Source organism: Miscanthus floridulus, chromosome 18, assembly GCF_019320115.1.
Source record: "Miscanthus floridulus cultivar M001 chromosome 18, ASM1932011v1, whole genome shotgun sequence".
Lineage (NCBI taxonomy): Eukaryota > Viridiplantae > Streptophyta > Magnoliopsida > Poales > Poaceae > Miscanthus > Miscanthus floridulus.
The window spans coordinates 135,471,304-135,497,445 of record NC_089597.1 but is presented as its reverse complement, the minus strand read 5'-3'; the positions used below and the strand labels follow the sequence as shown (position 1 = coordinate 135,497,445).

Genomic DNA, 26,142 nt, shown 5'->3' with positions numbered 1-26,142 from the left:
TTCTCCTCCAACTTGAAAACCAGACATCTTACTCATATGAACTCTTAAAACTGTCCAAGTTGCATCTCTGTCCTGTTTTGAAGCCATTTTGAAGGCAATTTTGCCCTTTTATTAGTTAACTTTTTTTAACAAAAAAAAAACCTGATAAGGATTTTAAACCATAGAAAATGTCCATAAACTTCTATTTTTTTCGAGGAAAAAACTAGTACATATATTGGGATACAAAAAAATCCAAATAAAATTTTTAGACCTTATGAAAAATATCTTTAAACACTTAAAAAAAAGAGAATTAATTACATAGAATTGAAACAAAATATCCAAAACATTCTAATTGGTGTCTAAAAATGTTTTCAAAACCTTTTTCAATAAAGCAACACAACTAGCAAAAATGATAGCATGAATGCATTCAACATTAAAGTAGCATTCATGCTAGTTGCATCTCATATATTTTTCCCCATGTAATTTTTTAAACATGTTTATACATCAATTAAAACGTTTTGTAATTTTCTAGCTTTTTTGGATAATTTTCTCATTTTCCTAGAGCCAAATCTAATTTTTGTAAAGCTTCTAAAGATACTCTCAGAAGCTTTAAATATTTATTTGGATTTGTCGTATCCCAATTTATCTGTAGGAAAAAGACTTTAAAAACTTAGAGACATTTATGTGATTTAAAGTCTTACCACAAATATTTATCAAATTTTTTAACTAGAAAAGGTACAAGACCGCCTTCGGAACCACTTTAAACATGAACAATTTTCAGCCTGTTCACTTGCTCGTAAACGATCGTAAATTTTCAGCCAGGAACAGTGTTTTTCTCTCACACCAAACCAGCCAGCAGTAAATAATCCACGATCGTTTACGGCCTCACGAACAGGCTGTTTAAGAGTCCAAGGGATAAGGTGCCTGTTTCTAGAGTTTGAGATGAAAAAATTAGACCACTATAGTTCAATCAAAGAGGTATAATGGACTTTACTCCAAAACTAATTAACAGTCTAAGGGGAAATGCGCTTGAAGTGTGAGATTAAAAACAATTTTTGGTGGACCCATTTCTCACCCAGTCGATACAATACCATCGAAGACCTATTTTGGATTTGGGTGCCCTTACCAGTCATCTGTTGGAGACATTCTGACCTCGGTTTGAAATTACGGCCCCGCCGGCGATTGCTCCGGCCAGCTGCACAGTAGGATGCGGCGCGGTTATTTCTGGGACGGAGGGTGGGCCTCGCCTTCGAGTTTTTTTTGTTTTTTTTTTTTATTTACTCGCCTTCGAGTTCGAAGATGTGTGACAGTGTGAGTGTGTTCTTGGGCTGCGTTCGTCCAGCACATGCAAAAAAAGGTCTTCGATCAGTTCATCCAAGATGGCATGCACACTCCTGTTGTCTCCTGGAGATGCTGAATAGGAGGAATGAGCGTTTCACAGGAACTCACTCACCATTGGAACTGCAAACCACGGTAGATGATCGACGCGTTCGACTGACACTGTCATGCACGAGAGTGACCGATGCAGACCGATACAGTTTCAGCTCTTGCTCCTGCTCCTCACGGACAGATCGAGCTTCTCTCACAGAGACAGAGGAATGACAGATCGAATAGAGAAGGGACAGAGGAAATAACGAAGCTTTTCATGACAGTGACACAGGACGGTCACTCCCTGGCACTTTAAGAAAGCTGCTAATCTCATCAGCAGCATCACACACACATCTGGCCATCTGGTAGCTATCTCGGCTTCGTCATATGAAAGCCTCCAGCGCATGCAAAAAGTCTTCGATCAGTTCATCGAAGATAGCACGCTCGATCTTCCTCCCAACAACATAAACGTCCTCATGCAGCACCTCCGTCCACACGGATCTCCGGACCTCGTACGCCACCATGCCATCTATCGTCTGCATCTCCTGCGCCTGGGGATGATTCCTCAGAGCTTGCACCTGAAATTCGATCATTTGTAACAAACAAAGCTGCAGTCTTTTTTTTTTTGTGGGTAAAGTTAGAACAAGTAGTTCCTGCATGTAGGTTCCAATGGAGATCACTGACCTTCTGCCACACATCATCTACCAGCTTCTTCCCTGGAGCCACTCCCGTGCTGTCAACGACCCATTGACGCAGCGACGACGAGCCGGCCTTCGAGCTCTCTACCACCAAGCTCTGCAACGCCTCGTTAGCGAGGTCGAACAGCATCCTGTGATCATCGTACATGCCGCCGCCGCCGATGCAGTCGCCGCGGTAGTAGTACATGTCCTCGACGTCCTCGAAGACGTCGTCGCAGATGGGCATCGGCCTCGCCATCGAGTCCACCCTGGCATTGGCCGACGACGGTCCGTCGTCGTCGTCGTCGTATAAGCCGGTGGCGATGAGAACCTCTGTTATGTAGGCCTTGTCTCGGCTGCACGCTGCTTCGACGGCGGTGATGTCTGTCCTGAATGATGATTCACTGGCAGTGGCAGGTGCCTCGAATTCTGACAGGCATTTTGGACTCAGCTCTGCACGCAGGAGATTATATCAGGTTCAAAAACATAAACTAATTAGCGAGCAAGATGTAGTAGCATATATAATTGTTTGTGGTTTTGCTACCTTGTAGTCATATATACAGTACCTGGCGGCAAGATGAAGTGCAAATCGGTGAAGAAATGGCGGGAACTGTGGCCTGCTGCAACCTCCAATGGGGACACTGGGCTCGGAGGCACCTCGCTGAGATTTGCCTAACATAATAGCAGCAAACCCAAAAGCAACAGAATTTAATTTCAGTCAGTCCATCTTCCCTTCCCTTGATGAAACATACAGCATTCATATTACAGTAGCAGCAAGCCAGCAAATAAATAAAGTAAGTAATTTGATGCTGATATTTAACATATACTTGCCTGTGCAACCTTGAAGAGGCTGAAAGTTTCTTGAGACGGAGATGTGACGAGCATCTCCATCTTAGCAGGATGGATCTCTGAAAGAGACGCCTTGTTGGACCAATGCGTCATCCTCCTGAACGGGAGATTCCTTCTCGAGCTGAAGCTGTGCCTCAGGCTCGACACAGTCCCCCGGATGAAGCTGCTCAAACTAGCACTGACGACGTTCTTGGTTGTCAGTGTCACTGCAGCAGCAGCAGAAGGAGGTTCAGAAGCTCCATGCTTGGTACTCCTCGCACTGCTGGCAATGGCGTCTCCAAACAGCCTGCTGCCAAGGGAGGAGGAGGAGAACCCTGACTCTGGTGCAGAGAACGACCGGAACAGCAGCCGTGGCGGTGACGGCACAGCGTCCTCCTCCTTGTGCTTCGTCAGGGTCAGGTACTCGCTTCTGAAGCTCTGGCCGTCAGTAACGCCGCCGACGCCGGGCCGGAGTACTGAAAGAGATGCATCCGACGTCGTCATCGATTCTTCATGGGCCGGCGGCACGGTTTGGCTCTTCGTCAGAATGTAAGCCTCTGGAGATGCATGTGCTGTGGCGGCGTTGCGCTTGCGGTCGCTTCTGAAAGCGCGAAAGGACTCTGACCGGAACAGCCTCCTCTTGTTTTCACGGTCCTCCTTGGTGACCCGCTGCAATGGTGGAATCGCCCAAGTTGGTGCCTTGATGGCCTCACCACCTGTAGCGGCGGTGAGTACTGTCAGCTCTCTCTGAACCCTGTCCTTGACCTCCTGAAGAAGCACGCTCATGTTGGCATCCCTGTGGAGCTTCGGCAGACCAAGCGAGACGGAGGTTTTCTGACCACCACCAATGGCGACACCACCTGTAGTATCAGATTCAGAACAAGTGGCAGGCTTGAGGAGCACTATCGACGTGTGTCTGTGTGACGGCAGCTCTTGAGCTTGAGCAGCAGGCTCGCCGTGGCAGTGGCCATGTCCATGTCCATGTCCATCCCTGCGCGCGTCCAGATCTCTGTCGTCAGGCATTGCAGGTGTTTCAGCTGCTGCTGCATGCTCTGACGACGGGTCACCTTCACCTTGCGCCACGCCGCCATTCTTCTTCTTGTTCTTGATTAGTGAATGATCTTCCTGCTGCGTCACGTTGCTGTGAGCCAAACCAAGACCAAGACCATACCTGGCCATCTTCTGCTTGCGCAGGTCCTCCTGCGCGATGGCCTGAAGAACAAGGGACCTGCCGCCGCCGTCCGAGTCCGACGGCCTAGCACCACTCGTCTGCAGCTGCAGCGCCGGCTCCTTGGACGCTTGCCACGCCTGGAGATCCTGCCTCATCTTCTGGAGTAGGTCCTCCTGGGGATGACGCCGCCGCCGGCGCAGGCGCGACGGCCTGCTCCGGGATCGGGGCACTATCATCATCTTGTGGAGGCAAATCCTGGAACTGGAACCGGAGTACTCTGCATCGTCGTTCCCGCCGCGGTAGGCGTAGTACGGCTGTCGTTGCGCTTGGAACTGGACGCCGCCGCCCGCGACAGGCTTTCTTGGTGCCGGCGGCGGTGTCTGGACGGGGGCGTCGTCGATGCCCATGAGACGAGCGATGACGTTCGGCTGGAGGTGGACGACGGGCCGCCGCATGTCGTCGTCCCTGTGGCTGTGGATCATCATCGACTCTTCCGTGGCGGCGCCGGTGTGAAGGAGACGGTTGGTGCTGCTCCCTTTGGACGGCGGCGGCGGCTCATCATGTGCACGCAATGCAATACGAACAGCAGAGGATTGCTGAAAGGGTGAACAAGATCGAGAGGCAGATAGGAAAGTTGCAGGATGGTGTTGTGCGGAGGAGGTTGATGTCGTCATGGCCTGGCCCTGGGGGAAAAAAGACAAGAAATCTATGGTACAAGTGCACAAGCAGTCGCGCGCACGAACGCTCCTCAACGGACAGACACGCGGTCACGACCAACGACAGACAGGACCGGAAGAAAATACAAAACAGGAACAAAACACTGAAAATAGCCCCCGGCGAGGATCGAACTCGCGACCTTTCGCTTACGAAGCGAACGCACTACCACTATGCTACGGAGGCCTAGCATGCTGTTCCTTTTTATTCAGCATATTTGTTTGCTAGCATTATCAGATCCGATCAGAGCTCCACAAAGCCCAAAAAGCCATGATCATCTCTCACCTCACCGGTGACGGGGTGTGTGTTTCGCTGCTCCTTCCAAGCTAACTTGACGGTCGCAACGTCGAGGAACTGAACTGGAATGTACTACTACTACGTGTTTGCGGTCTGCTGTTCTGGTGAGCAAGGGAGTCTCTAGCACCATGGCGACGTGACTTTTTGACTCCGAGGAGGCAGGCACAACCCGAACAAGATGCTCATGATGATGAGAGTCGCCAGCAGGAGCAGGGGGCATCACACGTCGCCATCACATTCGTTGCAGAGGAGGTGCAGAGAACCATTCCAATTCCAGAATTCCGTACCACACGTGCTCAAACTAGCCCTCTCTCCCCATAAAAAAAAAACTATTCTTCAATTTTAAGTTTTTTTTCTTAAAATACGCAGGAGAGTTGTTCATCATTCCGTTATGCCATGGGCTGTGTTTGGTGCGGCTCCTGGGGCTCTAGCTCTGCTACTGTAGCAGAGCCAGGAGAAGCATCCCTTCGGCAGCTCTTCTGGCTCTCCTCTAGGCTGCGCAGGAGCCGGAGCCTTTTTCTTGGTCACTACAGGATTGCACAGGAAGTAACAGGGACGAACAAACGGCCCCTTAAATATGGATGTTGATACTGAGTAGTAGTACTATCTTGTATAAATTTAGTTAGACTGAACGAAAAAATGAATTTATTCAAATTTAGAACTGCATTTTTTTTTTTTGGAGGAGGGAGTACTCGCGTACGCCTTCCATTGCTCCTGCTAGTATATGTACTGCCTATCATGCAAAGCTTGCACCCCATTGCTTTGCTTTTAGTGTCAGCAAGGGCCAGCTTTAAACCCAAACTTGGGCGCTCGTTGAACAAAACCACTCAGCGTTTTCAATCGTTTTCACCATCTATCAATCTATAGAATGTGTACAACCGTTTTCACTCGTCCATCAGCTGCCTGCTCTCATGCTCAGCTGCTCCTCCTGCAGCTGCTGTAAATAAAATTTTTGACATAGGGTGAGGGTGGGCGAGAGGACAGCAGGACACTGGCACACTGCCTCCTGCCTGGCCCGGACCTCTCTGGAGAGCAAGCCTGCAGCGGAGCACATTGCCCTATAAACCATCAATCTCAACGGACACATACTATGCAGCAGTACGTACGACTGCAAATGGTCCCTGCTGCCTCCCGTCTTCTGCCCTCCCCAGTCCCCACAGCTCAAGATTTTTCCACTCCCATAGTCCCATTACCTATCTCAAGCAGTACGAGTCCTCCGGTCCTCCCACCATGAATAATGAGCATTTTTGTTTTTGAGTGTTTTGAGATTTGAGGCTTGAGTTGCTTAATCACTTCTCAGCCCCTCCTACCATTTACCATGACGAACATCATTGGAACCAAATGCTCCTTTCACCTAGGCTACCAACGTTTCAGGCGCAATCATCTATTCAAACCATAACAAAACCTGCACATGCATCTTCTAATCTTAGCATGCAAACCATCAGCTCACATCAAATTTAAGCATATTCGACCACCACAGCAAGACTAAACCCAACCAAAGACAACCAGGAAAAAGGTCAACCAAACTACCAAAGCAACGCAACCACCAGTTGAATTTTCCAAAGAGGGCAAGGATGCTACCCAACCACCACAGGATGCCAACAGCACGCCAATCATTTTACCAGCTCCAGTCCAGTCCACTCCATTTCATTCCTTCACAAACATTCAAACTACACTGTGCTCGTGTGCCTCCGAACAACTGGAGTACATGTATTCACCCAAACGGCTATCTGCAATTACACATCAGGCGCACGCAATGCAAAGCAACAGCAACTCCCAACAGCAAGCGCAGAGCAACAATATAACACAAAAAAGATATCGAACACAATGATTACTTAATCTAACATTACCCAAACTGATATTATCACAATGTTAGCCGATGCCGACAATGGAAACAGAAACAGTAATCTAGGTACAAGCGGGCGATCTGCCAGTGTGGAGCAGCGGCAGACCCACCCACCGGTGGCGCCAACAAGGAGCGCTATCCGTTATAGCACAACAAAAGTAAAAACATCACGATGTGAAGTGAAACTGAATAATTCTAGTACATGGATATAGGCTCCTTATAGTTTTTCGCCACGGGGCCTTCTGTCGCAGCTCCATTGTTGGACAAAGCATGGTCCATTGTCTCATGCGAGGTTCATCACTCGTCATCATCTTCATCCTGCAAGCAGAGGGACAGAATTTTTAAGCCTCCCTAGGGCAATGGATTTGGTTCCAAACAATGCCTTACATTTCATAACTGTAATGCAATCTACACAAATGCTATAGATATATGAACCTTCCTATCTGTTGTATGGGTTGAATCCAATCCAATACTACTTACATTCTACATAAGCTTATGTAGCAACTTGGGCAACACATGAGCACGCTATATGCATTTTTCAGGTGACAACACATGTAAGCAGATTAGAAGCGTTGTCGACAGCATGAAAGAAATCAGCATACCTCCTCGCTACCCTCGTCGTCATCCTCATCATTGACCTCCGACTTGGACTTGTCAGACTCCTCTTCGTCTTCCTCCTCTTCCTCCTTGGCAGGAGCCTTCTTAGCAGCAGTGGTGCTCTGAACAAGCTAACACATGTTTCAGTAATGATTATCTTTACTTATTAGAATAAATGACCAGCAGGAACGATATTATATACACAAGTAACAAAGCAATTGAAGCATGCAAGTTTCTCTACCTCGCCCTTGTTGTAGGCAGCAATGGCCTTGTTATACTCGAGCTTGAGCTTATTAGCCTTGGCTACATAGGGAGCCTTGTCCTACAATCCACAAACACATGTACGTTACCAATCAGCACAAGCTTTTAGTCGAATCTAACCACTACAGCTACTTTTAAGTAAGGAGGTGTAATGTGTGGAGCAAGCTTCACTTACCGATTCGCTGAGGGATTTCCACCTGTCGCCGGCAGCTTTTCCCACCTGAAAAGTTCCACCAGGAAGGAGGTGAAAAAAAAACGAAAAAAAAGGTTAAGTAAACAACGAATCGAGACGATTAAATAAATTAAATAAAGTGGTTAATCGCAGCGAAGTCATAGTAGATAATAGTACTATCGGTCGGTCATAAAGTAGTAGGTTGGTTGATTTGTTGGGGGAACTTACCGCAGCAACAGACTTGTTCTTAGGGTTCTTCTCCTTAAACTCCTTGCGGAATTCCTCCCTGTATACACATCCATCCAAAAACAGATCGAACCACAGTTCCAGAAACAACAACGAAAAAAATAAAGTGGGGGAATAAAAAAAGTCGCATCTCACATGAATACGAAGAAAGCGCTGGGAGCCCTCTTGGGCTTGTTGGGGTCCTTGCCGGCCTTCCCCTTCCTGCCCTTGGCGGGCTTCTCCGCTCCCTTACTCTTCACCGCCAGCCTGCAGAAACCAATCGAGCCGCCGCCGACGACGACAGAGACAGCGAGGACAACCCAAAAAAGAAAGTCAAAAGCATGTTACGGCGGCGCATAATAATAACAACAACATAAATCGAATGCTTGGGACACCACGGAACAGATCTACGCGACGAACAACGAAGAAGAAAACCGCGAGATTCGTTTCGTTATTCTTACTTGGCATCGGCCTTGGCGGCGCCCTTGGATCTGGCCCCCTTCATGGCGGATTCGAGCGGCGACACGGAGCGCAGCGGTCAGATCCGCGCGGGGCGGAGCGAATCCCGCTCGCGGCCGGGCGAAGTTGCCTCTGGCGGTCCGCGGGGATGGGGAGGGACGGGAGGGGAAAGGGAGGCGACGGACGCTGCAGGAAGGGGGAGGGCAGGCGCAGGGGGATAAGAAGGAAGGCGTGGCCCAAGGGCATAGATGCGATTCCGCCCGCGCAGCGAGGGCCCGCACCCGCCTCCCAATTTGAATTCCCGTACGCGCCGGGACCTTTCCTCACGCCAACGGCATACGTGGCCCTCACTGACAAGGGGGGCTAAGAGGTCCCGGGGCCCGGCTGCCATCCGATGCTCCGCTACGACGGCTAGGGCTGCGGCCGCCCGTACGAGTGGCAGAGAGGTGTTCTCGTAGTTTCGGGACACCCCCCGGGGTACTCCGCGCAAAAGCGGCGGCGGCAGGGGCTTGGGCGGGATTTTGGAAAATTTGGGCTGGCGGACGGCCGAATCGCAGGAGGGGGAACGGGTGTGCATGTGCCGCGCGGATCACATGGCTGACGCGCGGGTCCCGCACGGCAGTGGCACGGCGGTAGATATTTTCCCGGCGCGGGCTCACCTGGGGAGGAGGGGGCACCACGTCACCGATCCGCGAGAACGTGCCTGGTTGGCTGGCGTGCGGGGGGGCGCCAGGGCGTGTTTGTGTGTGTGCTTCTTCGCTGTGCTTTCTGTGAGCGCAAACCATCCCTTGGGTTTCCGGTTTCCGCAGCCGACCGTTTGAAAATTTTCGGTTTCGCGAGAAGAGCATCCGCCGCCGGTGGGGAGCGGGCGGCGCGCGTCCCCGGTGAGCCGCTGGGCGGCGGCGGCTGTGGATGCAGGGCTGCTCTGCAGCTGCCACCGCTCCGCTGCGGCACACGGCGATCGGCTTGTCGCTCCGGCCGGTCCGCCGGAGCAGGTGCGGCGAGGAGCTACGCGGTAGGCATCCTGCTCCTGCACAAAGGTTAGCCAGCGGCCCTATGCTCTTGCTCCTGTGGATGATCTCAGATCGACTGATTGTTTCCACGGCGAGATAGATTTGTGCTAGGGCGAATTGAATTTCCCACCTCACCCGCCCCGTGCTGTGCGATCATCAGCTTATCCATTTGCCAGGTCCCAGATGGAACGACGCCAACTGATGTAGAGGAAAACATCATCGTTGTGAGGGTGAAACTGAGTATGATTCGGGTACATGGATGGAGAGGACCCTTGTAATTTCGCCACGGACGCTGTTCTGACGAGGCATCATCTTCAGTAATTCGATCACACGTTATCGTCTTCGTCGTGCAACAGAACGAAAGGAAGGCCCTATTCTAGCCTCCCTGCTTATTACATTGTGAATCTCAACTTTTATCTCTGATTTGTGGCCACCTATACTGAAAAATTAAGCAAGAGTGTTTACCTGTTGCATTGGCTGATAATATCTGTGTTAGCATGATGTAATTAGGCCTGTATTAGAGAATGTAATTGGGCCCATGCGGCAGGCCTGCGAGCCGCCCTAGCTGCCCCTATATGTAATCCCTGTGATCATACGAGGAATACAATTAATCATTCCTAAACTTACATGGTATCACCGCGGTTCCGATCCGCTACACTTCCGCAACCCTAACTCCTACCGCGCGCCGCCGATCCGATCGCCGTTCCAGGCCGCAGAAGCCTCTCGCGTCGGAACGCCGCAGGTCCTGATCGCCGCGCCCTCCAACGCTCGGACTCCGTCCATGTACGTGCAATCTCGTACGTGAGATCGGTCTCCGTCCTCGTACCTGAGATCGGTCTCCATCATCGTACGTAACCAGACCACGGCACCTGGTCTCCGTCTCGCCATCCATCACGACGCGTCCCCATGGCGGCTGACGACGATGCTGCTGCTGCCGCCGCCGCGGCCAAGGAGGCCGAGGACCGCCGCATCGCCGAGGAACGCGCCGAAGCTGCACGTCGTGCCGAGGCGGCGCGTCTCCGCGCTGCAGCACTCGACCAGTTCGAGGCTGCCCATGAAGCAGTCTGGGCGCAGGCCACCGCCGTCGTCAATGTCAAGGCCATGATCCCCATCGTCCTCGACAAGGCCACCGGCACGTACACCAAGTGGCGCGGCATGTTTCTTACGGTGCTCGGCAAATATGCCCTTGCACCGCACGTCCTCGACGACGAGGCGCTCCCCGACCGCCCCGTCTGGGTCCAGGTGGACTGCGTCGTGCTATCGTGGATCTTCGCCACCGTCTCTAGCGACCTGCAGCAGTCGCTCATGATCCGGCAACGTCGCGCCCGCGAGGCATGGTGCTACCTCGAGGATGAATTTCTCGGACAGAAGGAGTCACGTGCACTTCTCCTCGAGACGCAGTTCCGCAACCTCACCCAGGGCTCCATGACGATCACCGACTACTGCCGCAAGTTGGAGACCATGGCTGCGTCCCTCGCCGAGTTCGACGATCCCGTCGGTGACCGACAGATGGTGCTCACTCTTCTTCGCGGGCTCAGCACCAAGTTCCGCCACATGGTGTCTATTCTGAAGATGCATCGCCCGTTCCCGACATTCGCCGAGGCCCGCACCCATCTGCTGCTCGAGGAAATCGACATCGACGCTCGCCCACCGTCCCCGCCTGCGGCTCTCGTCGCCAACGCACCACAGGCCCCTGCTGCTCCTCACCAAGGGCCGGCGGCGCCCACTGCTCCAGCACGCACTGGCCATCCCGGTGGCCAGCCCGGCGGTCAGCCAGGAGGCCAGCGCAACGGACGTCGGCGCGGCAAGGGTGGCCGCGGCCAGGGCCACGGCATCTAAGGCCAAGGCCACCAGTCCGCTCCCCAAGGCGGTCACGGCCCTCCTCTAGGCGGCTACGGCGCTTCGACCGGCCACGGCGGCGTGCATCCCTCCTTTGCACACCCCTGGACCGGCCAGCTCCAAATGTGGCCATACGGCCGCCTACCACCACCACCACCGGCCCTCACCACCGTTCCTCAGTACGGTGCCTCTTTTGGTGGGGCTCCCGGCGGCAGCTTCGGTCTCCATGGTGGTGTTCCCGGCAGCTTCTACAGTCCCGGCTACCACTACGGCTACGGGGGAGGCGCACCCTCGACACCAACATTCCAGGGGACGTCGTACCAATCGCCCCCTTGGAACCCCACCCACGGAGGCGCGTGGAATCAGGACTCCTTGGTGCAGAACTTCAACACCATGACCCTCACCCCCCCCGGCGCAGTCGGAGTGGTACGCCGACTCTGGTGCCGGCTCACACATGTCTGCGGACGCTGGTACACTCTCCGCTACCTCTTTGCCCACTTCATCTACACCTTCATCTATCATTGTGGGCAATGGTGCTTTACTCCCTGTCACAGCCCTCGGATCTCGTACTTTCTTTTTTCCTCATCGTAATCTTGTTCTTAAAAATGTTTTGGTCTCTCCACATATTATTAAGAACTTGATTTCCATTCGTCGTTTTACCACCGACAATAATTGTTCAATTGAATTTGATCCGTTTGGTCTTTCTGTGAAGGATTTACAAACCAGGAACGTGATCGCCAGGTGCAATAGCTCTGGCGACCTCTACCCGTTCTACCCACCAGCCACCAGCGCCACCGCACTCATCGCTGCACCCACCTCCCTATGGCACCGCCGTCTCGGTCATCTTGGGCGCGAAGCTTTGTCCAAACTCATTAACTCCAGTGTCATTTCATGTAATAAAGATGATTCCCATCATCTCTGTCATGCTTGTCAGCTCGGTCGTCATACTAGACTTCCCTTTCGTACCTCCACCTCTCGGGCTACAAATAATTTTGATTTAATACACTGTGATCTTTGGACGTCTCCTATTGTTAGTGTGTCGGGATATAAATATTATTTGGTCATTTTAGATGATTGCTCACACTACATTTGGACTTTTCCGCTTCGCCTTAAATCTGAAACTTTTTCCACCCTTGTCAATTTCTTTGCCTACGTGCGCACGCAGTTTGGCACCACCATCAAGAGCGTCCAGTGCGACAACGGCCGTGAATTTTATAATTCCGTGGCTCGCACGTTCTTCCTCTCTCACGGTGTTGCACTTCGCATGTCGTGCCCCTACACGTCCCAGCAAAATGGCAAGGCCGAACGCTCGCTTCGCACCATTAATAATATTGTGCGTTCTTTGTTATTTCAGGCGAGCCTTCCTCCGGTCTACTGGGTTGAGGCACTCCACACTGCCACATATCTGGTCAACCGGCTCCCCACCAAAACACTCGCCTCCTCCACCCCGTATTTTCATCTCTACTCTACTCCACCCACATACGAACATCTCCGAGTGTTTGGTTGTGCCTGTTATCCTAACATGTCCTCCACCGCACCCCACAAACTTGCCCCTCGTTCATCCCTCTGTGTTTTCCTCGGCTACTCCTCGGAGCACAAAGGCTATCAGTGTCTCGAGTTAGAGTCGAATCGCATCCTCACCTCCAGACATGTCGTTTTTGATGAATCCTTTTTCCCTTTCGCCGCCATGTCTACCACCCCCATGGCATCCTCTGCCCTGGATTTTCTTCTTGAGGATGATGAGCTAACCGCTCCGATTTTTGGAGCCAAGTTTGTGCATGCAGGTTCTCCTTCGGCTGCCCCTGCAGCTGCGTCGCCGGCTGCTGGTCCTTCGTCTCCAGCTCGGCACGCCGGCGCTGGGCTGCAGGCGCCCGGCTCGCCCGCTCGTGCGGGGCCGCAGGCGCACGGCTCGCCCACAGGTGCTGGGCCGCAGTCGCCTGGTGCTGCGCCACTGGCGCACGGCCCGGACGACTCGTCCGCTGCTGGGCCGATGGCTCCCCCCTCGTCTCCGGCCGGCGCTGCTGCCCCTGTGCGCCACGCACAGGTTGCTGCCAGTACCGCCGCGGCCACGGGACGCACCCTGGCCACGAGGCCAATCTCCGTCGCTCCAGTCGAGAACGTGCATTCCATGCGCACCCGTGGTAAAGCCGGCATTGCACAGCCCGTGGATCGTCTCAACCTCCACGTCGCGCCTGTGTCGCCACTACCACGTTCCGTTCGTGACGCCCTGTCAGATCCCAATTGGCGCTCAGCTATGCAGGCTGAATTTGATGCCCTCATTGGTAATGACACCTGGAGCTTGGTTTCTCGCCCTCCTGGCGTCAATGTGGTCACTGGCAAGTGGATTTTTCGGCACAAATTGCACACCGACGGGTCCCTTGATCGCTACAAGGCTCGTTGGGTTCTTCGGGGATTCACACAGCGACCTGGTCTGGACTATGATGAGACCTTCAGCCCCGTTGTCAAGCCAGCGATAGTTCGGGTTATTCTCTCCTTGGCTCTCTCTCAGGATTGGCCCATTCATCAGTTGGATGTCAAGAATGCCTTCTTACATGGCACCCTCGAGGAGACAGTGCACTGTGTGCAGCCTACTGGTTTTGTGGATTCCTCTCGTCCTGGTTTGGTATGTCGTCTCAACAAATCCCTCTATGGACTGAAGCAGGCGCCCCGTGCATGGCATCACAGGTTCGCTTCATACTTGGCTTCCATTGGTTTTGTTGAAACCAAGTCCGACAGCTCATTGTTCATCTATCGCCGGGGATCTGACACCGCTTACTTGCTGTTGTACGTGGATGACATTGTTCTCACTGCCTCCTTGGCCCAGTTCCTTCGCCAGGTGATTGAGGCCCTTCAGCGTGAGTTCACTATGACAGACATGGGCCAGCTTCATCATTTTTTGGGCATATCTGTGACTCGTTCTGCTAAGGGTCTGTTTCTCTCCCAACGGCAGTACACTTTGGAGATTTTGGAGCGCGCCGGGATGAGTGCGTGCAAGCCATGCAGCACACCTGTGGATCTTGACTCCAAATTATCCGAAGATGGAACTCCTGTTAGTGATGCCACCCAGTACCGCAGCTTAGCAGGGGCTCTTCAGTACCTGACCTTCACACGGCCAGATATTGCTTTCGCCGTCCAGCAGATTTGCCTTTATATGCATGATCCTAGAGAGCCTCACCTTGCTGCTCTGAAGCGCATCTTGCGCTACTTACAGGGCACTACGACACTTGGACTGACTTTGCGCCGCTCCCCTTCTACTGAGCTTGTTGTCTACACAGATGCAGATTGGGCTGGATGTCCCGACACTCGACGGTCGACCTCCGGTTATGCAGTCTTCCTTGGAGACAACTTGGTGTCTTGGTCCTCCAAGCGACAGCATACCGTCTCTCGGTCCAGCGCCGAGGCCGAGTATCGTGCTGTGGCGAACGGCGTCGCTGAAGCTACTTGGTTACGACAGCTACTCATTGAGCTCCAGCGCCCCCCTTGCCATGCTACCTTGGTCTATTGCGACAACGTCAGTGCTGTCTATCTCTCCAGCAATCCTATGCAGCATCAGCGGACAAAGCATGTTGAGATCGACCTTCATTTTGTTCGAGAGAAGGTTGCCCTTGGTCACGTTCGAGTTCTCCATGTCCCGACGACATCACAGTACGCCGACATCTTCACCAAAGGGCTTCCCACTTCCTTGTTCCAGGAGTTTCGGTCCAGCCTGACCGTTAGCGATGCTCCCGATTAGACTGAGGGGGAGTGTTAGCATGATGTAATTAGGCCTGTATTAGAGAATGTAATTGGGCCCATGCGGCAGGCCTGCGAGCCGCCCTAGCTGCCCCTATATGTAATCCCTGTGATCATACGAGGAATACAATTAATCATTCCTAAACTTACAATCTGCATTCTACAACCGCTGATAAAAGCAACTAGTATAACACAGGGTGCCTTTGGATTTTCACAGGGAAAAAAAGCGCAAGAAACAGGGGGGCAAATCATGCATTCTGAGGAGGTCAGATGACAGTGTATGTAATGCGGAGATTAAAAACTTACAGACGTTATCAAAGACAGATGTATTCTTCCTCGGTCCTCACAAGAAGCGCAAACAATTTGCATTCTGTAGGCGTGGGCAATTGCATTGTGTGATTAGCTTAATTGGAGAGTGCTATGGTATAGATCACTCTTTACCTACAAAGGTGTTTTAAGCCACATGCAGAAAAAAGGAGAAGAAGAGAGAACCGCTCTAGTTTTGCATGAGAAGAGCAATGGCCAATTTGGAACAAAGTTGTTTCGATGGTCATGGTATAGTTAGTCCTTTATGTACAGAAAGGGCAATGTTTTTAGCATAGAAGATACTCTCATTTCTTGTGTGAACAAAAGGTTTGCTAAAGAGTGGTGTTCTTAGGAAAAAAACAAGCATCTTTCAAAAGTCAACACAAATCCAAAGAGCCCGTCCATGGGTCGAAGATGTCCCATTTTTCCATGGTCATGGTATAGTGACTACAGTCGTCCTTACATGCAAAAGGGGCAATAACATTAGTAAGACATGCCAAAGAAAAAGAAGATAGTCCAATCATTGTGAAAAAGGAACGATCTCCAACATGTGCTCAGGGCTTGGATATGTAAATTTTTTACAAAGGAAAACCAAGTTATTGGTGACTCTACCCTGCTCTTGAAAACTAAGGCCCTTTTGGAACACAAAAACTGTATAGGATCTCCAGGGATTAATTCGGTTTTAAAGGGAAAATGTGGAATTAGGGTAAATTTCATGTGTTCCAAACATACCTAAATTCTGTAAAATGTTATGTTGTGTCCATGCAAATAGCTATAGCAATATGCAATAACCTTACTGCACACTTTTTGCAAAAAAAAAAAAAAAAAAAAAAACTGTACAAACTAAACCGTGTCTATTTGAATCCATTGTTATTGTATTGCTAGTGTTGTGGGTTACATAAACTGGAGGTCCTTTTTGATTCGAGCAACAGGAAGACAAATGTGCCCCACAAGGCCAAGAGTGGTTTTATATAATTGCTAAGACTGTCTCCAACCGGGAAGGCAAATGGCGACCTATACCTAAAATACCTCGCGCACAGTGTTTTGCGTCCTGAAATTACACTCCAACGGAGGACGCAAAGACGGCACCCATTTTGCGTAGGAACCGAGTGGGAAGGCAAAAAAGCGTCGTCGTTCTCGGCGACGCAAAACGCTGCAGAGAGAGAGGGAGGAGCGACCGACGCTGCACAGGGACGGGGCCGATGGAGGTCGGTGGAGGCGCAGCTGCCGTCGTGGAGCCCGGATCCGCCCGGCCGCCATCGGAGGGAGCAGGGGTAGGCGACCTGGTGCCCTGCAAAAGCGGATCCCGGCGAGGTCGCGGCGAGCGGCTCTGCTCCCTCGGCGAGCCTGTGTGGATCCCCAGCGAGCGGCTCACATCCCCGGCGACGTCGCGGCGAGGCGTGCCCCTGCGGGAGCGGCTCCTCCGGCGTCGTCTGCACCTGCGCGCAGATCCGGAGGCGGCGCTGGAGGCGGGGCTGGAGGCGCTGTGCCTGGGGAGGAGGGGCACGGCCGGAGGAGCTCCTGCCTTCTCTTCCCCGGATCCGGTCGGCCGGCTCCTTCCCCGGCGCCCCTGCCTTCTCTTCCCCGGATCCGGCCGGCTCCTGCCTTGGCGCCCCTGCCTTCTCTTCCCCGGATCCGGCCGGACTCGGTTGGAGGCAGCGCGGAGGGCTCGCTGGAGGAAGGGCGTGGCCGTGGTGCTGCTTGGCGACAAAGGGAGGACCAGGCGCGCGGGGACCGGGCTGGGGCCGGAGCAGCGCCGCCGACGAGGAGCGATGATTCTTGTTTTGGGTTCGTCGTTGGAGAACGAGGGATTTGGGTCCGTGACGTATTTTTCTGTACGGGACTCAAATGCGGAATGGGTCTCATATTTGCGCTCTCATGGTTGGAGACAGTCTAAAAGGAGGGTTGCCAACTGCTTCACTTCAAAGAGCCTCAACTCAATTATTGTCAGTGTGTTGGAACGGATTAGAAAAGCCCTAAGGCATGTACAATGGTACAAGTAGCAAATTATAGACCAATGATGAATAATATATAATTGCCTGTACAATCATAATGAAGTAGCAAACCATCTTCTTTACAGCGAATAAACACATAGTTGGATTATAATCTTTTATCCACGTCTTAGAAAATCTCACACTGCTCCCCCAGGTCCTTGCAGAACTGGAACCCATTTGCAGGGAGGGATTGATTTGGCCCAAGATTTCACCGGAAAACATCCATTTTGGGCTCGGTTTTGAGGTTAGAACACCCTGGAACATCCATTTTGGGTCTGTTTGGAACGCGGAAATTTCATAGGAATTGCGTAGGAATTTTACAGAAATCAGTTTATTTTCACATGAAAAACACAGCAACAGGAAAAAAAAAAAAATCCCCGCGTTCCAAAAACAGGGCCTCGGATTGGAACCGAAGGCCAAAGCCCATTACAAGCGCGCGCTACACCCCAGCGGCCTAGAAGAACCCACCCAAGACAAAAGAGCTGAGGCCCAGTAGCCCACGTCCTCCACCGTTCCGACTACTTCCTCGCTCACCTTGGAGCGGCGGCGCGCACCTTGGAGCGTCCATGTCCCGGTGAGCCGCCCCTGCCCAACAGCCCCTCCCGCGCCTAGCCGCCGCGGCCGTCCGCTGCAGCAGACCGCGCAGGCTCCGCGCCTCACGGCCTTGCCCCGCTCCAGACTGGCGGCCCCTGCGACCCTGCCCAACGGCGCCGTTCCTCCAGGGCAACCCCTGCGGCAGCGGCAGCAGGTGCAGCAAGCAGCTACACGTCCGGCCGCCTGCTTGTGCACAAGGTGAGCCGGTCTCTGCTCTACTCTCTCTCTCTCTCTCTCTCTCTCTCTCTCTCTCTCTCTCTCCTGTTTCCCCTTTCGTCCATGTCGTAGATGCCATGCCCGTAGATTTGTGGATTACGGATTTCCATCAAATCTCATGTCGTGTGCCATCAGCTCATGGATTTGCCAGGTCCCAGATGGAAGAAGGGCAAGGGCGGCAAGGACTTTGCAGCACTCGCAGCAGCCAATCCCATGTCGACCATAGTCGCCGAGCTCCAGGCTAAACTGAGGGACTCAGAAGCCGTGGCGACTCTAGCCGCGCGCACCAGGGACGCGATTCTCGAGGTCGGCAAAGACCAAGCCAAGCTTCTGAACTGCGCCTCCTTTGGCACCTTGGAAAGCGCAGGCACAGAAAAGCAGTGGTTCCAGCTGGGCCCCGAGGAGGTGTTCTTCCTTTGCCATGCCCTGAAGTGCGTCGCGGTTGAGTCGGAGAACCGCGCGCGGGTGGGTGCGCCGGAGCTGTGGGATCTCTTGGCCTCCACCTCGGAGCAATTCCCGGAGATGTACAGGGCGTATGAACACCTTAGGCTGAAGAACTGGGTTGTGAAGTCGGGGTTGCAGTACGGGGCGCACTTTGTAGCTTACCGTCATCATCCGGCACTTGTGCACTCGGAGTTTGCGGTGATTGTGGTTCCAGAAGGGAAAGCATTCGGCACTAGGTGTGACCGCATGCAGGTCTGGTCTAAATTACTCTGTGTGCTCCGGGCCTCTGGAAGTGTGGCCAAGACGTTACTTGTTCTGACCATCAGCACCGAGAGCTCTGAGCTGGGATCCATGGATTGTTTGGAACAGATGATTGTTCATGAGAGGACGATCACGAGATGGATACCACGGCAGTGCCGTGAGCAACAAGGCAAACCACGCAGAGAAGAAACCAACAGGAATGAGCAAAGACAAAAATCCTGCAGAGAAGTATCCAGCAACGAAGAACAAGAGCATACATGTGGGGGTGTAGTGTTTAGCTATTGGGGTGTAGTGCTAAGCTTTACAGTTCTTTCTAGCTTACTTGTCTACAAGCTGAAATTTTGACTGAAGAGCTTCATATTTATGTATACTCATGTTGATGAACGTGAACAATGCAATTCTATGATGGTAATTTGTTGTTTCTCATTGAGGTTTCTACATAACATCATCACAGACCCCACTTGACTGCAGACTGCACAAGAACATTTGTATCGTTGTTTCTTGTTAATCCTTTTTAGGCTATCACTTTTCAAGACTGCTTTGGACCGGCAATTATGTAGTCTGGAGGACTAGAGAACTTACTATCTGCATGACCGACACCACTGGAGGTATGGAGCATATTGACCAAATGAGGTACACCAGATGCATTTCTTTACGCATATGCGCATTGTTTTTTGTGATGTGTTGATGCATTCTATAATTTCAGTAGCTTAAACGTATCATAATCTTATGGTAAATTTATGTTAGTGAATTAACCTTTAATACAACAGAACTCAACATACAATAGCTTGCTAAGATTTCTGGAGTAAACATGTCCAAGAAGGCAAGAAAAACTGATCTTACACGAAGTCTGTAAATTTATATATTTGGTGCAGTGGTGAGAGCTGTCTCACTGAGTCACCAGGTCACGGGTTCGAAGCAGCCTCTCCCCAGATTTTGCGGGGGGAAGGCTTGCCTCGATTTTTCCCTTCTCCAAACCCCACTCTCATGTGGGAGCCTCCGGCACTGGGTCTACCCCCCCCCCCCCCAATATTTAAACTTAAACACTTCTGCTTGACATTTTATCGTCAAGTGACAAATCTGCTCACAGTAAATAATGTAATTGGCATAATGATGGGATCTTAGATAGTCGTGAAGGTGACTAGGGATTAGGGAAAGAATAAAATTCACAATTGTGTCTGCTTCATATCTCTATTTATTTGAGGTTGCCAGCTTTTCCTGTGCAATGCCTACTACTCTATCTGGTAATTCACTGTGTGGTCCTTCCATATACCACTCTCCAGGTACTTCTCGTACAAGCTAGCTTCACCATCATAGTTCACTGATAAAACGGCTGTGCTCCGTGTCCCGTAGAGCCCCTTCACCAAAACCGAATTCATAAGTTCATTTCTGTAGTATTAGCCTATGCTTATGTACACAGATATTTATAAGTGGCCAGATGATATAGTTTTTCAACTAGCTGAACCCTGAATCAAGAGATTTTTTTCTCACTTGGTCAGTTTGCACCTCGATGAAGATGGAGCTCAGACCATGCTCCCAGTTGGGATCACAACCAGTGTTTGGCAGTCTATCTTTGTCAGCCTTTGTGGTGTCAGTCATTAGCCTCTCAACTATATCCTTCACTTCAATCTCATCGTCACCATGCTCCCTAAGAAGCTCCCTGAAGTTTTTACCAAGGCGAATTGCCTACAAGTGCATAAACAACAATTAAAAAAAATCCCTTTGGGTACCTTCACACTGTCTTCATGAATAACGGTCTTGGTAGGGATGAATGGTCCCTGAGGGACAGAGTAGGTTGCAATAATGCATTGTCATCTTATCTTACTTCTTGCACATGCTGTGCTATAAATTGAGTTAAATGCAATGTTGCTCATTACTAGGGAAGTACTTTAGATGGTTCACCTGTAGCTTTCTCATGCTTTTCCCAGTTCAATGTTTTCTCTGTGATCCATAATTTAGTGCAGCTAAAAATGAAATAATTAACATGACACCTCATTGGCGTTCGGCATTTCTAGTTTTGTACCTACCAATATATGGTTACCCACTATACCAAATAAAATCGTCCTGTTCATTTTTATTTGCAAGGCATTTTGAGATTTTTAGCTATCTACAAATCTTGTTGAACATGAAAGCGCTCTGCTTACCTTCTGCCAAGGGCTATCTAGCCTTGCATTGGACAGCACATGGAGTCCTGGTGAGACGAGTTGAATTGTTGCAGGCTGCCCCTTAGGCCGGTTTGACACATAGACCATGATATTTGTTGTTAGATCAGCTAGTATGAGGTTGAACCCATTGTATTCATGAGCTTCTTCTGCCACTTCAGTTGCAACTTCGAGTGGGCTCTTGTTGCTCTGCACAGTACAGACTGGATTATGCTTTCTATTCAGGAACAATGTTACATCGAAGATAATTTCATGTTGATTAGGAGTGGTTGATTAATTGTAGGTTCTTACAATGCTTGCTATAGTTATTAGTTGTAATAGGATGAACCACTAAATTGTTTTCAATGGTAATTTTTTTTTGGTTTATAATGGGAATGCGTTGAGAATATATGTTCCTTTGTGCGCCGTCTAGTGTCTACACCAATCACTGTCAAAACGAAGGAATTGTCAGCAATGTTTTCAAGTCGTCCAGTCGAACCTAGTCGCCATGGGACCGACTAGGACGATTAATCGCGATTAATCGGACGACTTGTACAAGTCGATGGTACCCCTAATCAGTCAGCAGGGACCGATTAGGACGATTAATCGTGATTAATCGGACGACTTGAAAACATTGATTGTCAAAGTGACCGAATCAGCTGCTAAGGAATGATAGCGACAACAAAAGTATGATGGAAAACACCAACTTGGGTTGTACAAGAAATGAATCTATCTTTCTCGGTATTACCTCAGCTTTCGGGTAAAGACTCAACGAACTTGAATGATCTAGTGGAAGATTTTGATTTGTTTTGCTATATATACCTGCAGGAACCTGAGAGGCAGATCTCCCCTAGTCCGTGCACCGGGCATGGCATCTGGTTCAAGCACATTCGTCAGGAAGGCAAGCCTGCCATCCCTGGTGCAACCCATCCATGTTCCTCCACCAAGCACATCCCTGCCGCCAAGAATCTTCTTTGAGCCTTCTCCCCACCATCCTACTGCTTTTGTAGGCCTGCATCAGTTCATCAAGAAAAAGATACGAAGTGATGAACACTGAACAGCTAGCATTGTTGTTTTGCAGTGGGTAACCTTTCTATAGCCTATAGATTTCTCTAGCAGCATTTTGCTTCTGAGAAAAGATATGAGCATGCATGTTAGTATATGAACAGTAGCATCGCATATGTCAGTGGGGTTCATGAAAATTCTGTCAGTGAACGTATAGCTTAGGAGGGAAAAAGTACCCAGTTTTCAAAATAGTACCTCATATGGCAGAGCTATTACTTGCAGATTGGGGTCCTACAAAGATCAATAAAACCAAGCAAGATCACGCACCTGCAGTGGAACTCATCTCTGTTGAGAATCAGGAGGAGTTGGTGCACAGGGTGAGCCTGCCAAATCCATGCAGCAATGCACATGGCTTCAGGTGGTTTCTACTCCTTGGTTGGTTGTAAGTAACTCGCTTGTTTTGCTACTATCTTAGCTGATGGTTTTGACTTGCGCACGCCTTTGTATTTATAGGGAGAAGGTTGGAAGGAGAGCAAAAGCACAAGGAGCCCACAGAGTCTTTGCATTATTGGCTGCAACCAGGTGCTCTGCAGTCTGTCATTCTTCTGCCAGAGTTCCATCATGTTCAGTTACCAGGTTATATTACTTCGCATGTGAGTTCCTGATTAGGGTCCCCTTCCCTTACCACCGACGTCCTGTATAGTCTATATAAAAGGGGCGTAGAGCTCTCGCTCTGTGTGGGGTCTGGGGAAGGGTGTCAGTGGCAAGCCTTGTCCTCGTCTGTGCAATGCGAGGAGGGGCCTTCCGGTCACAGGCGGTAAGACTCTACCGCTTGCACTAGGCCCGCCCTTTATAGTCTATATCTGGCAAAATATTTAGTACTCCATCTCAGGGTAGCTTTAGTTTGGTCCGTCATTTGGAACGGCTCTCGTACTGTTGACACTGATTATGTGGATTAGTGCGTGCTTAGTGCTCAGGAATGCAAAAAACTTCTACCAGCAGGGAAAACAGGAGGCAGCACTCTGTTCTGACTGGAGTGGTGTTGGTTTTGCAGGCCCCGGGAAACTCAGCCATATCTGAACAAAACCAAGGCGTGCTGGATTGGGATAAACAAAAGCGGTAAGCAACGACCTGATCTTTCGAAGCAATATATGACCCCTGTTTCTGTGTGTATGACCAGAATTCAGAAGGGGCCAGTACTGAATCCACCAATATGTTTCTCGTGGGTAGTTGGCTCTTGGCTGTTGTGGTTCACACGTGTTGAGCTAAAAGAACAGCATGCCCTGGCCTGGACCCGATTTTTTTTTGTTTTCCAGCCTTTTTTTTGAAAGATTTTTACAAATACGCCCCTGGTAGTATCTTTTAAAAAAATAGATCTTGACATCGGCGCCGTGACAATTGGTGCCGAGCTTATACGTCTCGGCGTCAATTGCTTTTGCGCCGAAGTTCAGAGTCATTTTCTGCATGTCATTGACGTGGCTGCTTGTGTGGCGCGGACATGGCATGAACTCAGCGCCGAGCTCAATGAAAATTGATAAATTTTAATTTTTACCATGACAGCTCGAAACAGCACCAAGCAAAAAAAAAAAAAAAAAGAGCTCAAAACAGCACCAAAGCAATCGGCGCCGAAACAACACCAAGCAAAAAAAAAAAAAAAGCACCTGCTTTTAATACGCTGCGAAATTACCACACCGGGATACGGGCATCATCGTATATATACCACACATGGCATGCAACTACATATATAAAGTATAAACTACCGTATACTAGTTAGGTGAAGAAAGGCATCATCTATCAGATCAGCCAATTCTATTTGTTTTCCGAAGACATTGTCAGAGAAATACATAATATAGAACTACTACTCTGTAGCTGGCTACAAAATAACTTAATCTATAGCCACTTTGAGTTATGATAATTACTATATTAATTTATGAGATTATAGTAACTCCTTACTAAGTGGTTTACTATAACATTATGATAAATATCCTTATGTGTTATAGTAACCCAACTATCGTAAATATGTATTGACATTATCATAAATTAGTATATAAAATTATCGTAAATGGAGGTGGCTACATAATAACTTATTTTGTAGCGAGCTGCTGAATACTCTCTCTCTCTCTCTCTATATATATATATATATATATATATATATAGAACTACTATTCTGTAGCTGGCCATAGAATAACTTATTCTGTAGCCACTTTGAGTTACGATAATTACTATGTTAATTTACAGTAACTCCTTACTAAGTGGTTTACTATAACGTTATGGTAAATATTATCATGTGTTATAGTAACCCAACTATTGTAAATATGTATTGACATTATGGTAAATTAGTATATAAAATTATGATAAATAGAGGTGGCTACAGAATAACTTATTTTGTAGCCGGCTGCTGAATAGCCTCTCCCTATATATATATATATATATATATATATATATATATATATATATATATAGGGAGAGGCTATTCAGTAGCCAGCTACAGAATAAGTTATTCTGTAGCCACCTCCATTTACCATAATTTTATATACTAATTTACAATAATGTCAATATATATTTACTATAGTTGGATTACTATAACACACGGGGATATTTACCATAACGTTATAGTAAACCACTTAGTAAGAAGTTACTATAATCTCATAAATTAACATAGTAATTATCGTAACTCAAGATGGCTACAGAATAAGTTATTTTGTAGCCAGCTACAGAGTAGTAGTTCTAATATATATATATATATATATATATATATATATATATATATATATATATATATATATATATATATATATATATACACACGGATGCTGCGGCATGGACAAAAGTACCTGCAAACTGATTAACAATACTGTCGTATGTATGTACTTCGCTACTTTGGAGTAAACTAGGAGCACGTACAACTGTACAAGCCGATAAGACCAGGCTTTGTTCGGATCGTAGAAAAAGTCTGTCGTACGCACCTGCTATACGGAAGTTTCCATGCATGTGTTCATATATATACTTTATTTTGTATTAGGAAATTCAGTAGGAAAGGAATCGTTGGGATGAGGAGAAAAAAAAAAGAACATGTGTATGAGCAATGTACCTGGCAACAGAAACAAAGCTTTTTGGCTCTGGTTTCTGTGTGAGAAACAGAGATACCTCTTGCGATCTTACCGCCGCGCGTACCTGTTTCCAGAACCCGGTTTCACGTTGCTTCCTGCAACAACATCAGCGTAGCCTTTGGTTTTTTGCACGCCTTGGAAAATTTTCAGAGAGGAACAATGCAAACACAACACAACATCATATCTCAAGCCTTTTTCGTTTCTCATTAATTTCATTTCGTGTCGAAAGAAGAAAAGTAATGGCCAGGCCCAGAAATGCCTTGGCATGCAAACGAGGAATTAATTTGCTAACGTATTTACTTTGGTAGTGTTCGTGTTCTTTTTCCCTTCCTTTTTGCTTGTAATAGTTGCATATAGCATTGCTTCAGCTTATTCTCTCCCACAGAATACTATTGAATCAGCCAAAATTAAATGAAATCAGCTGAAAGTGTACCAGCCGAACACGCCCCATGGGCAACAATGGCTTTGGGCAAAGCACGTGAGCTCGGAGCTCGAAGATACAACTACAGCACATCCGAGCGACACTGTACAGAACTCGGCTCCTGCACGGCGGGGCGACACAGTATAGAGCTCGGCTCATGGTAAAAATTAAAATTTATCCGAACTCATGCCACGTCCGCGCCACGCAAGCAGCCACGTCAACGACACGTAGAAAATGACCATGGACCTCGGTGCCAAAGCAATGGGCGCCGAGACGTGTAAGCTCGGCGCCAATTGTCACGGCGCCGAGGTCAAGGTCTATTTTTTTTAAAGGGTACTGCCAGGGTGTATTTATGAAAATATTTCAAAAAAAAAGGCTGAAAAAAATCGGGTCCTGGACGGCGGTTTTCAGGCACTCGTCATCTTTATCTGTTTCCAAGTACGATGTCCTTTCTTGTTGCAATACATATATG

General features: G+C 49.4%; 4 protein-coding genes, 1 long non-coding RNA gene and 1 other non-coding gene across 7 annotated transcripts; 2 read left to right on the top strand and 4 right to left on the bottom strand.

Moving 5' to 3' along the window:
* Positions 1-1,564: 1,564 nt before the first annotated feature.
* On the bottom strand, positions 1,565-3,571 carry LOC136522382 (uncharacterized). Its single transcript, XM_066516204.1, has 4 exons — positions 2,856-3,571; positions 2,591-2,696; positions 2,032-2,477; positions 1,565-1,925 (listed from the first exon to the last, which is right to left on the bottom strand). Exons 1-4 carry the CDS (start codon positions 3,354-3,356, stop codon positions 1,731-1,733), a joined length of 1,248 nt encoding a protein of 415 aa, XP_066372301.1. The 5' UTR covers positions 3,357-3,571; the 3' UTR covers positions 1,565-1,730.
* Positions 3,572-4,851: 1,280 nt separating this feature from the next.
* On the bottom strand, positions 4,852-4,923 carry TRNAT-CGU (transfer RNA threonine (anticodon CGU)). The gene has a single exon. It is a non-coding gene; the product is annotated as a tRNA-Thr (tRNA).
* A 1,927-nt stretch (positions 4,924-6,850) lies between these two features.
* Positions 6,851-8,779, bottom strand: LOC136520405 (DNA-binding protein MNB1B). Of its 2 annotated transcripts, none has more exons than XM_066513909.1 (7): positions 8,597-8,779; positions 8,292-8,402; positions 8,139-8,196; positions 7,914-7,958; positions 7,719-7,799; positions 7,483-7,608; positions 6,851-7,198 (listed from the first exon to the last, which is right to left on the bottom strand). In XM_066513909.1, exons 1-7 carry the CDS (start codon positions 8,638-8,640, stop codon positions 7,178-7,180), a joined length of 486 nt encoding a protein of 161 aa, XP_066370006.1. In that variant the 5' UTR covers positions 8,641-8,779; the 3' UTR covers positions 6,851-7,177. The 2 variants fall into 2 exon arrangements, with proteins under 2 accessions (XP_066370006.1, XP_066370007.1); XM_066513910.1 differs by having other exon boundaries at positions 7,483-7,599; positions 8,597-8,778.
* Positions 8,780-17,941: 9,162 nt separating this feature from the next.
* On the top strand, positions 17,942-19,419 carry LOC136522227 (probable tRNA-splicing endonuclease subunit Sen2). Its single transcript, XM_066516024.1, has 2 exons — positions 17,942-18,270; positions 18,424-19,419. The coding sequence occupies exon 2, from the start codon at positions 18,427-18,429 to the stop codon at positions 19,336-19,338; it is 912 nt and encodes a 303-aa protein (XP_066372121.1). The 5' UTR covers positions 17,942-18,270; positions 18,424-18,426; the 3' UTR covers positions 19,339-19,419.
* Positions 19,420-19,915: 496 nt separating this feature from the next.
* Positions 19,916-22,634, bottom strand: LOC136522285 (uncharacterized). The gene is made up of 5 exons (XM_066516116.1): positions 22,467-22,634; positions 21,957-22,146; positions 21,138-21,344; positions 20,485-20,679; positions 19,916-20,351 (listed from the first exon to the last, which is right to left on the bottom strand). Exons 1-5 carry the CDS (start codon positions 22,547-22,549, stop codon positions 20,226-20,228), a joined length of 801 nt encoding a protein of 266 aa, XP_066372213.1. The 5' UTR covers positions 22,550-22,634; the 3' UTR covers positions 19,916-20,225.
* Positions 22,004-24,236, top strand: LOC136522286 (uncharacterized). Its single transcript, XR_010775842.1, has 4 exons — positions 22,004-22,218; positions 22,422-22,557; positions 22,653-22,775; positions 23,194-24,236. It is a non-coding gene; the product is annotated as an uncharacterized lncRNA (long non-coding RNA).
* Positions 24,237-26,142: the final 1,906 nt, after the last annotated feature.

Bases quoted from the DNA above. Each gene is read 5' to 3' on its own strand.
- LOC136522382 (XM_066516204.1), bottom strand. From the start codon at position 3,356: ATGACGACGTCGGATGCATCTCTTTCAGTACTCCGGCCCGGCGTCGGC. The intron at 2,478-2,590 runs GTACTGTATATA...TCCTGCGTGCAG, and splicing joins GCACTTCATCTTGCCGCCAG to AGCTGAGTCCAAAATGCCTG. The intron at 1,926-2,031 runs GTCAGTGATCTC...ATCGAATTTCAG, and splicing joins TAGATGATGTGTGGCAGAAG to GTGCAAGCTCTGAGGAATCA.
- LOC136522227 (XM_066516024.1), top strand. From the start codon at position 18,427: ATGGATTTGCCAGGTCCCAGATGGAAGAAGGGCAAGGGCGGCAAGGAC.
- LOC136520405 (XM_066513909.1), bottom strand. From the start codon at position 8,640: ATGAAGGGGGCCAGATCCAAGGGCGCCGCCAAGGCCGATGCCAA. The intron at 7,609-7,718 runs GTAGAGAAACTT...AACATGTGTTAG, and splicing joins CTGCCTACAACAAGGGCGAG to CTTGTTCAGAGCACCACTGC. The intron at 7,199-7,482 runs GTATGCTGATTT...CTCTGCTTGCAG, and splicing joins ACGACGAGGGTAGCGAGGAG to GATGAAGATGATGACGAGTG.
- LOC136522285 (XM_066516116.1), bottom strand. From the start codon at position 22,549: ATGTGCATTGCTGCATGGATTTGGCAGGCTCACCCTGTGCACCAACTC. The intron at 22,147-22,466 runs GTGCGTGATCTT...GAACTGATGCAG, and splicing joins AGAGATGAGTTCCACTGCAG to GCCTACAAAAGCAGTAGGAT. The intron at 20,352-20,484 runs GTGAGAAAAAAA...GTTTTGGTGAAG, and splicing joins TCGAGGTGCAAACTGACCAA to GGGCTCTACGGGACACGGAG.